Source organism: Eleginops maclovinus, chromosome 1, assembly GCF_036324505.1.
Source record: "Eleginops maclovinus isolate JMC-PN-2008 ecotype Puerto Natales chromosome 1, JC_Emac_rtc_rv5, whole genome shotgun sequence".
Classification (NCBI taxonomy): Eukaryota; Metazoa; Chordata; class Actinopteri; order Perciformes; family Eleginopidae; genus Eleginops; species Eleginops maclovinus.
This window is the reverse complement of record NC_086349.1, coordinates 27,882,907-27,898,445: the sequence shown is the minus strand read 5'-3', so window position 1 is coordinate 27,898,445 and position 15,539 is coordinate 27,882,907. Positions and strand designations below refer to the sequence as shown.

Below are 15,539 nucleotides of genomic sequence, written 5' to 3'. Positions count from 1 at the left end.
ATATTCGTTGGTTACCAACCGCCAATATGCGTCATAGAAGAAGAGGTTGTAGTTCCCCCGTTTGGCCACTAAACAAAAATCCGCTTCACCGTTTGGCGCACTTCCTTCCTGGAGGTTCAGAGGAGGAACAGAGGCTGTTTCCGGTAACAGGAGAGAGAGAACACGGTCTATAATCTGAGAAAACTGTTAAAAAAGAACCGTAAAAATCACCGGCGAGCTGCGGCTCTCCTGAGTCCGGGGGGAGAGGCTGAGGAGACGGACTGACATGGAGGCAGAGTGTCGGGAGATCGATGAGACCGGGAGCTGGAACGCCGTTTACCAGGTGAGTCTCTGCGGGGAGAAGAGGCTCCTTCTGCGGGGAGAAGAGGGGGAAACATGTCGGTAGAGAGGGGTTCCTTCTGTGGGGAGAAGAGGGGGAAACATGTCGGTAGAGAGGGGTTCCTTCTACGGGGAGAAGAGGGGGAAACATGTCGGTAGAGAGGGGCTCCTTCTACGGGGAGAAGAGGGGGAAACATGTCGGTAGAGAGGGGTTCCTTCTGTGGGGAGAAGGGGGGGAAACATGTCGGTAGAGAGGGGTTCCTTCTACGGGGAGAAGAGGGGGAAACATGTCGGTAGAGAGGGGTTCCTTCTACGGGGAGAAGAGGGGGAAACATGTCGGTAGAGAGGGGTTCCTTCTGTGGGGAGAAGAGGGGGAAACATGTCGGTAGAGAGGGGTTCCTTCTACGGGGAGAAGAGGGGGAAACATGTCGGTAGAGAGGGGTTACTTCTACGGGGAGAAGAGGGGGAAACATGTCGGTAGAGAGGGCTCCTTCTACGGGGAGAAGAGGGGGAAACATGTCGGTAGAGAGGGGTTCCTTCTACGGGGAGAAGAGGGGGAAACATGTCGGTAGAGAGGGGTTCCTTCTACGGGGAGAAGAGGGGGAAACAGGCCGGTAGAGAGGGGCTCCTTATGCGGGGAGAAGAGGGGGAAACATGTCGGTAGAGAGGGGCTCCTTCTACGGGGAGAAGAGGGGGAAACAGGCCGGTAGAGAGGGGTTCCTTCTACGGGGAGAAGAGGGGGAAACAGGCCGGTAGAGAGGGGTTCCTTCTACGGGGAGAAGAGGGGGAAACAGGCCGGTAGAGAGGGGTTCCTTCTACGGGGAGAAGAGGGGGAAACAGGCCGGTAGAGAGGGGTTCCTTCTACGGGGAGAAGAGGGGGAAACAGGCCGGTAGAGAGGGGCTCCTTATGCGGGGAGAAGAGGGGGAAACAGGCCGGTAGAGAGGGGTTCCTTCTACGGGGAGAAGAGGGGGAAACATGTCGGTAGAGAGGGGTTCCTTCTACGGGGAGAAGAGGGGGAAACATGTCGGTAGAGAGGGGTTCCTTCTACGGGGAGAAGAGGGGGAAACAGGCCGGTAGAGGCTGCTGGATGTAGGCCTAGTTAATGCTCAATTAGTCTGCATTATAATACAATAATTAAATGTAATGTACCTGATGTAGCCCCCCACCCCCTCACTAAACTGATATATTATTTCATATTATTTAGTATAAGTAGTAATAACACTTGAATTATTGTACTTATACACTTTTTTAATAGATTATTGCTCTTAACTTTACCTGCAACCAAGTATTTATACTCTTCAAGCATTCAAAATGTTGCTTAAAATGATTACTATTGCTATCATATTAAAAACCATATCACTAGATGGATGGATATACATCTTTAAGTGTATTTCACTACGCTATTACTAAGTGTAACAAAGTACTTTTAGTAGTATTCATGCTTTTAAATGTGGAAGTATTACTGATATATAAACCTGCAAATATACTTAACACTTAGTACTCATCATGCATAGTTCTTATTACAATAACATATATTATATCACTGGATTAATATAAATATTTAATAGCACATTTCACACTTTGGTATTCAAATGACAGGCTCTCTCAAAATCAAATAGCCTCTTTAATGTGTTTGTTATTTATTCTGTTGCAGGAGATCCGACAGCAGTCGTGTGAGCTGGCGTGCAAAGTAGCCAAACTGCCTGAAAACAAGAACCGGAACCGTTACAGAGACGTTAGCCCTTGTGAGTTTCAAATATCCAATCAGAGTGTCAGAACAACTTGCCGCTGTAGCTTGGTGCGATCGAGCAGCTGAACTCTGGTTTCCTCTTTCTCTGTGAATATGCAAATCCCCTCTGTGTGTGAAACTCATTTACCTGAAACTTTAACTGTGAACTGAAGAGGACCTACAGTATCCTGCAGGTGCATATCAGTGTTTGTAGCCTCTGCAGACCCTTTACATGCACTAAAGATCAAAGGGATTTAATTATTATCCATCTCCATATTTAAAAAGCAAACACTTGTTTTACTTTAAACACAGCCTCGTTATTCTCCTGATGTTTCCACATGTTGAACACGCACGCATATTTTAATGTTTCTCCCTCCTCCTCCTCCTCCTCCTCCTCCTCCTCCTCCTCCTCCTCCTCCTCAGTCGACCACAGCAGAATATGTCTGCAGCTCGGTACCAACAACTACATCAACGCCAGCCTGATCACAGTGGAGGAGGCGCAGAGGAACTACATCCTCACTCAGGTAACAGAGGATCAGTACGCCCACCTGTAGAGTATCTGATAACGGACAGTTTTTATACCTGGAGATTCATTTAAATATGCAGTTCACTCAAAGTCAAAGTTTCCTGACGTTGTTTGTTTGGATGTGAGTTGCAGAATTTTCCAGAGGGATGTCTGTAACCAGGGCTGCCCTCGACTAAAGGTTTTTCTAGTCGACCTATAGTCGTCAATTCAGACGATCAGTCGACTAATCGTCTCAGTATCTGATATATTAGGATTTCTGAAAAATATATAATACATTGTTTTCTTCTCCCAAAATGGTTTCAGTTTGAAAGGCTGATAAAGAACCTTATAATAACAGAATGGTACGTTGTGTAATAGTTCACTGCTGGAATATAAATTAAACTGTAGAAAGCGCATGAGAGTCGCAGCGCACCCACGGACGGAGCGTCCGTCCGGCAGCGGTACAAACAGCAGACGCTCCGGTGAGGATTCTTAATGTGTTTGTGTGAACAAGCAGCGACCACACTGAGCATTGAGTTCTGGTTTCTGTAATTCATATCTGAATATAACAACCCAATAAATACTACACAGGACACAGCGACAAATATTCTCGTTGGCAAAAATCCCTCCGCACATTACGCCCTGATCCTGAGATGAAAGCTGATGGTGTCCTGAGCTCAGAATGATTACACATCACAGGTTGAGGTCTGTTGGTACAAAGCCAGGCTGCTGCCTGACTCGCTGCTGCTGGCGTCCTCCGAGTCTGAGGAAGGAGCCCCCGTTGTCGGGGATAATAAAGCTCTGTGTTTTGATATGATGGCGTGGATATGGAGGAACGTTTTCTTCCAGCGGAGTTTGCGTGTCACCTTTGAGGCTCGTCCCTTACTCGCTCAGAAGGATCGCACACTTTGGATATCCTGCCCGACAAAATAACGTAAGGACCAGGCCCAGTTCTGAAAGAAGTCTGAGGGGGTTTCTGGCTGACGCGTCAGAGCACATTAACTAACTAACAATTAGTCGACTAATCGGGGGCCGCCCTAGTTGTAATGGAGATAGATGAGGCCCAAAAAAAGCGTGTGTTCCTCTATAAATCATGGCCTTGCCACTGAAGATGACCCTCAGAGTTTGCTGTGAGCAGTTTCATGTGGGAACTATTTTCTCTGTGTCGGAGCACCGCACAGAGGGAAGCGTGCAGCGACACTTCCCCCTCCTTCCTCCCTGAGAGCCGTTTGGCTCCATGAATAACAGCAGAGATGAATTAATGTATATATAAAAATGAGAACATGCATCTTATCTTACTCCTGTCTACAGACCTTGGTAATGAAACTGTATTTTGGCGGATGCTGGTGAGAGATTTTTCATGGTAAATATTCCGATACGGTTGTATATTTTGAGGACAGAACTCTGAAGCCGAATTAAGAATCATATGCTGGGACTGTTGCTGCCTTTTCCCTGTTTCCTGGAACCACTCGGTCACCTTTTTAGACTGATATTTCCAACACGTCATCTTTAGTTTATCAGTTTTACTCACACCTCTGCCTCTGATTTGCCTCTCCTGGTTAATGAAAATGCAATCCTTCCCACACATCGAACATAGGAAGTGTTCCTTTAAAGAGTCAAACCAATCCAACTTAGATCATCTCTCTTTCTATAATATCAAACGTTAAAAGGATTTAACATTAAAAGAGTGTGTCTCGTAAGTCTCCAAAGTCTCCATGGGAATTGTAGTCTTTTATATTCCATGGACATTCTGAGTTTCATCTGTCCGACCAGTTCCTGTTCTCTGTTCTGTTCTTCTTCACTGCAGAGCGCTCAGTGGTGTGGAAGGCAGGAGAACATCTGGATTGTTATTACTGAGAATCAAGCCCTGTCTTTACTGAGAATAAAGCCCTGTTTTACTGAGAATAAAGCCCTGTTTTTACTGAGAATAAAGCCCTGTTTTTAGTGAGAATAAAGCCCTGAGAATAAAGCCCTGTTTTCACTGAGAATAAAGCCCTGTTTTTACTGAGAATAAAGCCCTGTTTTCACTGAGAATAAAGCCCTGTTTTTACTGAGAATAAAGCCCTGAGAATAAAGCCCTGTTTTAGTGAGAATAAAGCCCTGTTTTTACTGAGAATAAAGCCCTGTTTTTAGTGAGAATCAAGCCCTGTTTTTACTGAGAATCAAGCCCTGAGAATAAAGCCCTGTTTTTACTGAGAATAAAGCCCTGAGAATAAAGCCCTGAGAATCAAGCCCTGTTTTTACTGAGAATAAAGCCCTGTTTTTACTGAGAATAAAGCCCTGTTTTTAGTGAGAATAAAGCCCTGTTTTTACTGAGAATAAAGCCCTGTTTTTACTGAGAATAAAGCCCTGTTTTTACTGAGAATAAAGCCCTGTTTTTAGTGAGAATAAAGCCCTGAGAATAAAGCCCTGAGAATAAAGCCCTGAGAATAAAGCCCTGTTTTTACTGAGAATAAAGCCCTGTTTTTACTGAGAATAAAGCCCTGTTTTTACTGAGAATAAAGCCCTGTTTTTAGTGAGAATAAAGCCCTGTTTTTACTGAGAATAAAGCCCTGTTTTTACTGAGAATAAAGCCCTGTTTTTACTGAGAATAAAGCCCTGTTTTTACTGAGAATAAAGCCCTGAGAATAAAGCCCTGTTTTTACTGAGAATAAAGCCCTGTTTTTAGTGAGAATAAAGACCTGTTTTTACTGAGAATAAAGCCCTGTTTTTAGTGAGAATAAAGACCTGTTTTTACTGAGAATAAAGCCCTGTTTTTACTGAGAATAAAGCCCTGAGAATAAAGCCCTGTTTTTACTGAGAATAAAGCCCTGTTTTTACTGAGAATAAAGACCTGTTTTTACTGAGAATAAAGCCCTGTTTTTACTGAGAATAAAGCCCTGAGAATAAAGCCCTGTTTTTACTGAGAATAAAGCCCTGTTTTTAGTGAGAATAAAGCCCTGTTTTTACTGAGAATAAAGCCCTGTTTTTACTGAGAATCAAGCCCTGTTTTTACTGAGAATCAAGCCCTGTTTTTACTGAGAATAAAGACCTGTTTTTACTGAGAATAAAGCCCTGTTTTTACTGAGAATAAAGCCCTGTTTTTAGTGAGAATAAAGCCCTGTTTTTACTGAGAATAAAGCCCTGTTTTTAGTGAGAATAAAGCCCTGTTTTTACTGAGAATCAAGCCCTGTTTTTACTGAGAATAAAGACCTGTTTTTACTGAGAATAAAGCCCTGTTTTTACTGAGAATAAAGCCCTGTTTTTAGTGAGAATAAAGCCCTGTTTTTACTGAGAATAAAGCCCTGTTTTTACTGAGAATAAAGCCCTGTTTTTAGTGAGAATAAAGCCCTGTTTTTACTGAGAATAAAGCCCTGTTTTTAGTGAGAATAAAGCCCTGTTTTTACTGAAAATAAAGCCCTGTTTTTACTGAGAATAAAGCCCTGTTTTTACTGAGAATAAAGCCCTGTTTTTACTGAGAATAAAGCCCTGTTTTTAGTGAGAATAAAGCCCTGTTTTTACTGAGAATAAAGCCCTGTTTTTAGTGAGAATAAAGCCCTGTTTTTACTGAGAATAAAGCCCTGTTTTTAGTGAGAATAAAGCCCTGTTTTTACTGAAAATAAAGCCCTGTTTTTACTGAGAATAAAGCCCTGTTTTTACTGAGAATAAAGCCCTGTTTTTACTGAGAATAAAGCCCTGTTTTTAGTGAGAATAAAGCCCTGTTTTTACTGAGAATAAAGCCCTGTTTTTACTGAAAATAAAGCCCTGTTTTTACTGAGAATAAAGCCCTGTTTTTACTGAGAATAAAGCCCTGTTTTTAGTGAGAATAAAGCCCTGTTTTTACTGAGAATAAAGCCCTGTTTTTACTGAAAATAAAGCCCTGTTTTTACTGAGAATAAAGCCCTGTTTTTACTGAGAATAAAGCCCTGTTTTTACTGAGAATAAAGCCCTGTTTTTACTGAGAATAAAGCCCTGTTTTTAGTGAGAATAAAGCCCTGTTTTTACTGAGAATAAAGCCCTGTTTTTACTGAGAATAAAGCCCTGTTTTTAGTGAGAATAAAGCCCTGTTTTTACTGAGAATAAAGCCCTGTTTTCACTGAGAATAAAGCCCTGTTTTTACTGAGAATAAAGCCCTGTTTTTAGTGAGAATAAAGCCCTGAGAATAAAGCCCTGTTTTTACTGAGAATAAAGCCCTGTTTTCACTGAGAATAAAGCCCTGTTTTTACTGAGAATAAAGCCCTGTTTTTAGTGAGAATAAAGCCCTGTTTTTAGTGAGAATAAAGCCCTGTTTTTAGTGAGAATAAAGACCTGTTTTTACTGAGAATAAAGCCCTGTTTTTACTGAGAATAAAGCCCTGTTTTTACTGAGAATAAAGCCCTGTTTTCACTGAGAATAAAGCCCTGTTTTACTGAGAATAAAGCCCTGTTTTTACTGAGAATAAAGCCCTGTTTTACTGAGAATAAAGCCCTGTTTTCACTGAGAATAAAGCCCTGTTTTACTGAGAATAAAGCCCTGTTTTTACTGAGAATAAAGCCCTGTTTTACTGAGAATAAAGCCCTGTTTTTACTGAGAATAAAGCCCTGTTTTTACTGAGAATAAAGCCCTGAGAATAAAGCCCTGAGAATAAAGCCCTGTTTTTACTGAGAATAAAGCCCTGTTTTTACTGAGAATAAAGCCCTGAGAATAAAGCCCTGAGAATAAAGCCCTGTTTTTACTGAGAATAAAGCCCTGTTTTACTGAGAATAAAGCCCTGTTTTCACTGAGAATAAAGCCCTGTTTTTAGTGAGAATAAAGCCCTGTTTTTACTGAGAATAAAGCCCTGTTTTTACTGAGAATAAAGCCCTGTTTTTACTGAGAATAAAGCCCTGTTTTTACTGAGAATAAAGCCCTGTTTTTACTGAGAATAAAGCCCTGTTTTCACTGAGAATAAAGCCCTGTTTTTACTGAGAATAAAGCCCTGTCTTTACTGAGAATAAAGCCCTGTTTTTACTGAGAATAAAGCCCTGAGAATAAAGCCCTGTTTTTACTGAGAATAAAGCCCTGAGAATAAAGCCCTGTTTTTACTGAGAATAAAGCCCTGAGAATAAAGCCCTGAGAATAAAGCCCTGTTTTTACTGAGAATAAAGCCCTGTTTTTACTGAGAATAAAGCCCTGTTTTTACTGAGAATAAAGCCCTGTTTTTACTGAGAATAAAGCCCTGTTTTTATCATCTTCTTCTGAGTATAAAAATAATTTAGTTTTGCTCCCTTTTTTGACCTGCTATGTCACTTCTGATTCCACTGCCTGTTTCAGGGACCCCTCCCCAACACCTGTGGGAACTTCTGGGAGATGGTGTGGGAGCAGAGGAGCCGGGGGGTGGTGATGCTGAACCGAGTGGTGGAGAAAGGATCGGTGAGTCTCTGAGTGTCTGTTTCTCCTGACTGTGTTTCAGGGTCAGTGAACTCACCACGCTCCTGTGTGTTTCAGATTAAGTGTGCTCAGTACTGGCCCCAAAAAGAAGAGAGGGACGCCGTGTTCGAGGACACCAACTTCAAACTCACCTTCGTCTCTGAGGACGTCAAGTCCTATTACACAGTGAGGCAGCTGGAGCTGGAAAACCTCTCGGTGAGTCGGGGGGAGACAGGGGGTATTATAAGAAAGTCAGGTGCTTTTTTCTGTGGGGCTGCAAGGAATTGTGGGACGGCAATATCTCCTTTCCTTAAGGATGGTCCAGTGTTTCCTAAAGGAGACAACAAAGGAACCATTGAAGCTCCTTTCCTATCCTTTAGAGACTCGGCTCCAAGCGTCCGGTTATTTCACTTTGTCCAGGACTTTGCAGAGAGAAATGAATATTGAACCCCAGTTTTTCTAACACCTCCCCAAATCTCTGATCCCTCCCCCCAGACCGGAGAGACCCGGGAGATCCTGCACTTCCACTACACCACCTGGCCAGACTTCGGGGTCCCAGAGTCCCCGGCTTCCTTCCTGAACTTCCTGTTTAAGGTGCGGGAGTCTGGCTGTCTGACCTCCGAGGGCCCGGTGGTGGTTCACTGCAGCGCCGGCATCGGACGCTCCGGGACCTTCTGCCTGGTGGACACCTGCCTCCTGCTGGTCAGTGCACAGAACTGCAGCTGAGACGTTACATTTAGCTGAGGCTTTTATCCAAAGCCAGGTACAATAGGTAGAATAACCACAAAAAAGAGTGTGTAGGTACAGTCCTTTTACTTTCTTCACTGTTCTCTAAACTCAAATGACAGTGTCCTAACACGAGGATCAAATAAACCTCTTAAATGCAGAGTCTCGTCAGCAGGACTCGTTAGGCCGTCACAGCCTCAGTCAGCCGGCTCTTTCTAAAACAATTCATTAGCACCAATTAACAACCTACTCCGTTCAGTAACCAATATACAATATTTTACGCACAATTGAACGATTATCACGAGTGAATCCGACTGACTGACTGTCCCGCAGATGTCGACCCGTAAGGACCCGTCCTCGGTCAGGATCCGGGATGTCCTGCTGGAGATGAGGCGGTACCGGATGGGTTTGATCCAGACGGCGGATCAGCTCCGGTTCTCCTACCTCGCCGTCATCGAGGGAGCCAAATACATCGGGGGGGACACGAGTCTGCAGGTACAAAAGAACGCTTAATTTGATGCTGATACGTTTGAGCTTTTTGAGCGCGACTTGAACCTTCACCAGAGGCTGGGAGTTGTAGTTCTTTATATCCTATGGACTACAGATGATGCATTAGACTTTTTCCCAAAACAAGAGCTCTCTTAAAGGGGGAGTTTAAAGAGTGACGGACCCTCTGAGAGCCCTATCAGTGTGAGGCGCTCTGATTAACGAGCTGTATGTTTCTGTGCTCTGCAGGAGTCGTGGAAGGAGCTGTCCAACGAGGAAGACGATCCTCCAGAGTTCACCCCCCCGCCTCCCCTCCCTCCCCCAAGAGACCCTCCCAACGACAGCCGGTCGGCGCCATCCTTCTTCCCCGAACACGAGGAGGTCCTCCAGCAGACGGAGATCCGCAGCCTCGGGTAAACATCCCATAATGTTCATGAGGGACTTACCCTCAGTGTGACATCATTGCACCCCTAATCACAACACCCAACACCCCCCCCCCCCCCCCTCTCCTCTCCCTCAGGTCCTCTCTGGAGCCGGAGCTGAGGAAGAGGAACCTGGCGGCTCCCCCGCCTCCTGCTGACATCCAGAAGGAGGATCCTCCTGCTGACATCCAGAAGGAGGATCCTCCGTCTGCAGCTCCTCCCAAACCCCCCCGACAGCCGCTGCAGCCGGAGGAGGAGGAGCAGGAGGAGAAGCTGCAGGAGCCTCTGGAGGAGTTGGTCCCCCCTAAGGCCCCCCCAGGTCCTGGTTCCTTGTCCCCCCTTGTCACCAACGTGTGCCTCGCCTCAGCTCTGGTTGTCGGAGCGTACGTCTGCTACAGAGCCTGCTTCCAGTGAGGGCCCCCCCCCACCAGACCCTCTCCCATATCACCGAGCGGCAGGAGTCCAGTCCCTGCCGTGTGTGTGTGTGTGTGTGTGTGTGTGTGTGTGTGTGTGTGTGTGTGTGTGTGTGTGTGTGTGTGTGTGTGTGTGTGTGTGTGTGTGTGTGTGTGTGTGTGTGTGTGTGTGTGTGTGTGTGTGTGTGTGTGTGTGTGTGTGTGTGTGTGGTGAGCGTTCTGCTGATGCTGGAGTTAAATCAGTGTGAAATATTAGAGTAAGGTTCACAGACGGACAGAAACGCTGGGATCCGTTTCTACGTTTGATCTGATCTGTGTTTAAAAACTACAGAGGCTACACACACACACACACACACACACACACACACACACACACACACACACACACACACACACAGACAAAGCTTCTGAAGCTCAGACGTTCAGATCAGATTTAGAAAGCGTATCACCAGAGTTTTCTCTCATTTGTCCTTCTGGGCTTCCGTACTTTGGAAAATCAACCCGGTGCAGAGGCGAGCTCTCTTCCTCTTCCTCACACGCTCGTCATCTTGAGATTTTGAATAACGTTATAACACCGGCGTTTCCTTTGGCGTTTACGGGGATACCTGAAGAGCTGCGACTCGTTTGTCTGAAGTGTGCTTCCAGCCTGTGTGTGATCGGCTTTATTTCGTATGAAATTTGATATATTTGGACATTTCAAGACATCGCAGTGAACATTTCTTACCATTATTAGAGAAAATAGTCCCTTCATTTCAATTCTGGTGCTTTATTAAAATGCCTTTATCCTTACTGGTGATTTATCAAACAATATTAATCCCAAAAGAAAAGCAGATTCCTTAATCATGGCGACGGGTTGATCTAAGGAACAGTATTTAAGTGTTGCCTTATTTTTGAGCCATTTCCCACCATGTGTCCTGGTTGGAGCTCCTGAAGAGTCCCCAGTGGTCCGGCTGAACCCTCCTCCACAGAGACAGGGATCAAACCAAACACCCAGCACCAGCGCAGAGGAGCTGTCGTCGTCGTCCTTTTGTACAATAAAGTTTGTGAGCGCGCTGCAGAGTGGAGGACAGGTGTGAGATCACCTGAGCTCCAGAATGTATCCTCCTCCTCCTCCTCCTCCTCCTCCTCCTCCTCAAAGATAAATATATATTTTGTTAAATCAGGTTTCAGTTTGCATCTGTTTTTCTATACTCATAACGCTGAGCAAAACATGTATTTTTTTATTTACATTTGTTCTTTTTAAATAAATACAAACAAAGTGCTGTGTTGTTGTTGTTGTTGTTGTTGTTGTTGTTTCCTCATCACTGAACAAAGAAAAGAAACAGTTTCTGACACCTTTAAAGGATTTAATACACATTTATACAAGAAACTGAGTACATGTACTCAGTACTTAAGCACAATTTAGAGGTACTTGTACTTGAGTATTTCCTAATCTGTACTACATTTATTTATTTATGAGTACTTCTACTTTTACTCAAGTACAAGACCTGAGTACTTCTACTTTTACTCAAGTACAAGACCTGAGTACTTCTACACTGTAGATGATCCTGGCCCCCAGCAGGTGGCGCTGCAGGACGGTGCTTGATTTATTACTCATGAGTTCCTCTTCCTGTCTCGACCTGTTTCTACTCATCCATTACTGTAATGAGGTGTAAAGCAGGAAACAGGGAGTGTTTCTCTCTCACACACAGACACACCACACACCACACACCCACACACACGCACACGCACACACACTTGGGCAGCGGGAGCAGCTCAGGGTTCAGTATTTTGCCCGAGGACACTTCCACATGTTGACTGCTGCTGGGATCCAACCAGCAACCTACTGGTTCAAAGACCACCACACTCCCAAAAGTATTGATTAGACAATAGAAAGGAGTTATTAGTGTTTGGTTGTTCAGTGTAATGTAGATCAAATCATCTGAAATATATTTAAGAATAATCAGTTCATTTCTGGTAAATAAAAAAGTAGATTTCCAGTAAAATATTGAGGTAATTATATTTTATTTTAGGCTCAATTACTTTTGGAAAGTCAGTTAATGAAGGTTCTCATAATACGTATGTATTCTCTGTTTAGTGATATCTGTTACACTGTTTTAATAATATATGTATATATATTTAAAAGGCCTAACCTAACGTGGTAAATGCTCTTACTGCTGTTTAAATATTATAATATATATATAATATATTATAATATATTATATATATATATTATATTATATATTATAATATATAATATAATATATTTAATAATATATATTATAATATATATTATATATATATATATATTATATATATTATATATTATAATATATTACAATATATATTATATTATAATATATTATATATATATTATAATATAATATATATATAATATATTATATTATAATATATAATATAATATATATTATATTATATATAATTATCTTTTGCATTTTGATTTACTACCTTTATAAACATATCACTTTGCAGCTGCTCTCACCACTCTCACAATAACAACAATATGAATGTCTCTTTCATCAGGGTCAGTATCTCCTCAGTCTGCTCTCACACACATCTTTTTCAATGTTCCACTTCAGCGTCACCGCAGGTATTTATGATGGAGTTGCTCAACATCTCAACAAACACACACACACACACACACACACACACACACACACACACACACACACACACACACACACACACACACACACACACACACACACACACACACACACACACACACACAAACAGTTCTCTCTCACACACTCTCACTAAACGCAGAGTGTGTGTAGCTATGGGCAGCAGAGGAAGGAAGACATCTTGACACACTGCTGTTGAGTAAACTGCAGCCGAGGGTTTGGCAACAGCTCACTTCCTGTTTGGGGAACAGTACGTGCCGAACACAGGAATGCTTCTGAGTAACGGACGCCCCGCCCCCACTGACGTCAAACATCAGGCAGCGACACGCTCACACACACAGCCGGGGAAACTACAAGCAAGGTGTGTCCGACCGGAAGAGGTTCACCTGCACAGCATGACTCAGCGGTTTCATCATGTTCCCTGACTGAGACAACATGTTCTCCAGGAGGTTCTGAACACACGTTCTCCAGCAGAGCCTCGGGGGCCCAGCATGGAGAGGAAGGAGAACAAAACTCACTTCCTGTCTGCTGTAGTCCTGGTTCTGTCTGGGTCCAACCTGCTCTGGGTTAAACAGAACCCTTTATTCAAGGTTCCCTGGATCTACACGCACAGGCCAGACCTCAAAGAACCAGAACTCACCAGAGGACCAGACCCAGCTGGGGAGGGAACAGACTCAGAACAGGAGGGGAACACAGAGACTTCAAAATGAAACAGGACTTCAAATAAACAGAACTTGAGTTTTGAAATGAATAAAGATTCATTTCTGTCCTGATTAAATCTCATGAAGCAAAAGGAATGAGTTCATTATTGTATAAAATATATTTAATTTGAATATACCAATACTGTAACCTGATCATATTTCCTGCAAAATAAAAATATATAACATTTATTTTATATAATGTTTTAATTTGGTGTTAAATGAAATATTCCTAAGTAGTTAAGTCATGGTCTAATAGTTATTTAGTTTAAAAACGTGTTTGATTAATTGTAGTCATTATTTAAAGAAATGAACAAACTGAAAATGATTTTGTATTTTCACCCTTTGTCCTGATGCAGAACATTTCAAAACAAGCTTTAGACTAATACAGATTTCAGAGTTGAATGAATGCTGGACGATGACAAATCATTCTGATTTTACATCATTAAATCATGTGTGACTTCTGATACGGCTGCTTGCCTTTTTAATGACTGTTTTAAATGTATTTGAATAATGTCTCACCCTAACCCCGAGACCACATCACCCTGGTCCTCCTCCGGCTCCCTGTCAAACACATGTCGACCCCCCATGTCATAACTCCCCCAACCTGCATGTTAAACTGTTTGGCTCTGCGTTTGTTGATGGGACTTCTGTAAAGCGGGTGTCTTCAGAGGCGCTTATTATTATTAGCTGTCACCTGGTGGCGACTTCTGTAGTCCATGGAATACAAAAGACTACAAGTCCCACGCTGCCTTTAAGAGACTGGCATGGTAAAGGAACTCTTTGTTTGTTGAAAGCTAATAAACGAATAAATCAAAGTCAGAAACTGAGTCCAAGAGGCTTTAGGGAACAGAGGGGGGGGCTGTTCTTTAGTGCTTCTTACAGTAACTCTCCTGGAGATGAGCTCCAGAAATAGACCTGTGTTCCAGCATCTCCTCATGGGGGACCCTCGTCCTGGGCTCATCTCCTCCTGGGGGACCCTCGTCCTGGGGTAGTCTTCACTGAAGTGTTCCCCACAGTTTCCTGACGGAGGGGAGCGTGTAGTAACTTTAAACCTGTTTTAGAAGATCACATTTTAGGCGTGTCTCTTTACATGAGAATCTGACAGCTCTGTAGAAATGAGTCAGCGTGTTTATGTGTGTGTGTGTGTGTGTGTGTGTGTGTGTGTGTGTGTGTGTGTGTGTGTGTGTGTGTGTGTGTGTGTGTGTGTGTCCTCACTGAGAATAATACCGCTGACTCCTGATGTGTCCTCAGTTTAGGTATTAACCTGGAACTTCCCACTGACCGGCCAGCTGTGTGTGTGTGTGTGTGTGTGTGTGTGTGTGTGTGTGTGTGTGTGTGTGTGTGTGTGTGTGTGTGTGTGTGTGTGTGTGTGTGTGTGGGGGCGATCTTTGACTGGAAGTTTCTCTGTAGCCTGCAGCGCAGATATCGCCTGCGCAGTTAGGGAACATCAGGAAATTCCTGAATGTAAGGGGGGGGTAGATCTTTCCAAGTATGACTCTGCAAAGACTGAGTCACCAGACACGCACACACGCACACACGCACACACACACACACACACACACACACACACACACACACACACACACACACACACACACACACACACACACACACACACACACACACACACACACACACACACACACACACTTCCAGTTCTAAGACAGACTCACTCTGAGAAAGAGACAGTTGTCCAAGTTTATGATCCTGAACGTCACCCAGCGCTCCGGTCCCAGCTGTGTGCGTCTCTCTTTAGTGTCCCCTGGTCTCCAGCTGTGTGCGTCTCTCTTTAGTGTCCCCTGGTCTCCAGCTGTGTGCGTCTCTCTTTAGTGTCCCCTGGTCTCCAGCTGTGTGCGTCTCTCTTTAGTGACCCCTGGTCTCCAGCTGTGTGCGTCTCTCTTTACTGTCCCCTGGTCTCCAGCTGTGTGCGTCTCTCTTTAATGTCCCCTGGTCTCCAGCTGTGTGCGTCTCTCTTTAATGTCCCCTGGTCTCCAGCTGTGTGCGTCTCTCTTTAGTGTCCCCTGGTCTCCAGCTGTGTTGTGTGCGTCTCTCTTTAGTGTCCCCTGGTCTCCAGCTGTGTGCGTCTCTCTTTAGTGTCCCCTGGTCTCCAGCTGTGTGCGTCTCTCTTTAGTGTCCCCTGGTCTCCAGCTGTGTGCGTCTCTCTTTAGTGCCCCCTGGTCTCCAGCTGTGTGCGTCTCTCTTTAGTGTCCCCTAGTCTGCAGCTGTGTGCGTCTCTCTTTAGTGTCC

The 15,539-nt window shown here is 44.0% G+C and overlaps 1 protein-coding gene across 1 annotated transcript; it reads left to right on the top strand.

Moving 5' to 3' along the window:
- The first annotated feature begins 87 nt into the window (after window positions 1-87).
- ptpn1 (protein tyrosine phosphatase non-receptor type 1) lies at window positions 88-11,228 on the top strand. Its single transcript, XM_063879990.1, has 9 exons — window positions 88-322; window positions 1,974-2,064; window positions 2,472-2,572; window positions 7,825-7,923; window positions 7,999-8,136; window positions 8,416-8,622; window positions 8,980-9,141; window positions 9,382-9,545; window positions 9,653-11,228. The coding sequence occupies exons 1-9, from the start codon at window positions 266-268 to the stop codon at window positions 9,966-9,968; spliced, it is 1,335 nt and encodes a 444-aa protein (XP_063736060.1). The 5' UTR covers window positions 88-265; the 3' UTR covers window positions 9,969-11,228.
- The last annotated feature ends 4,311 nt before the right edge of the window (window positions 11,229-15,539 follow it).

Coding starts and splice junctions, on each gene's coding strand:
- ptpn1 (XM_063879990.1), top strand. CDS start 266: ATGGAGGCAGAGTGTCGGGAGATCGATGAGACCGGGAGCTGGAACGCC. Junction 323..1,973: donor GCTGGAACGCCGTTTACCAG/GTGAGTCTCTGC, acceptor ATTCTGTTGCAG/GAGATCCGACAGCAGTCGTG. Junction 2,573..7,824: donor GGAACTACATCCTCACTCAG/GTAACAGAGGAT, acceptor TGCCTGTTTCAG/GGACCCCTCCCCAACACCTG.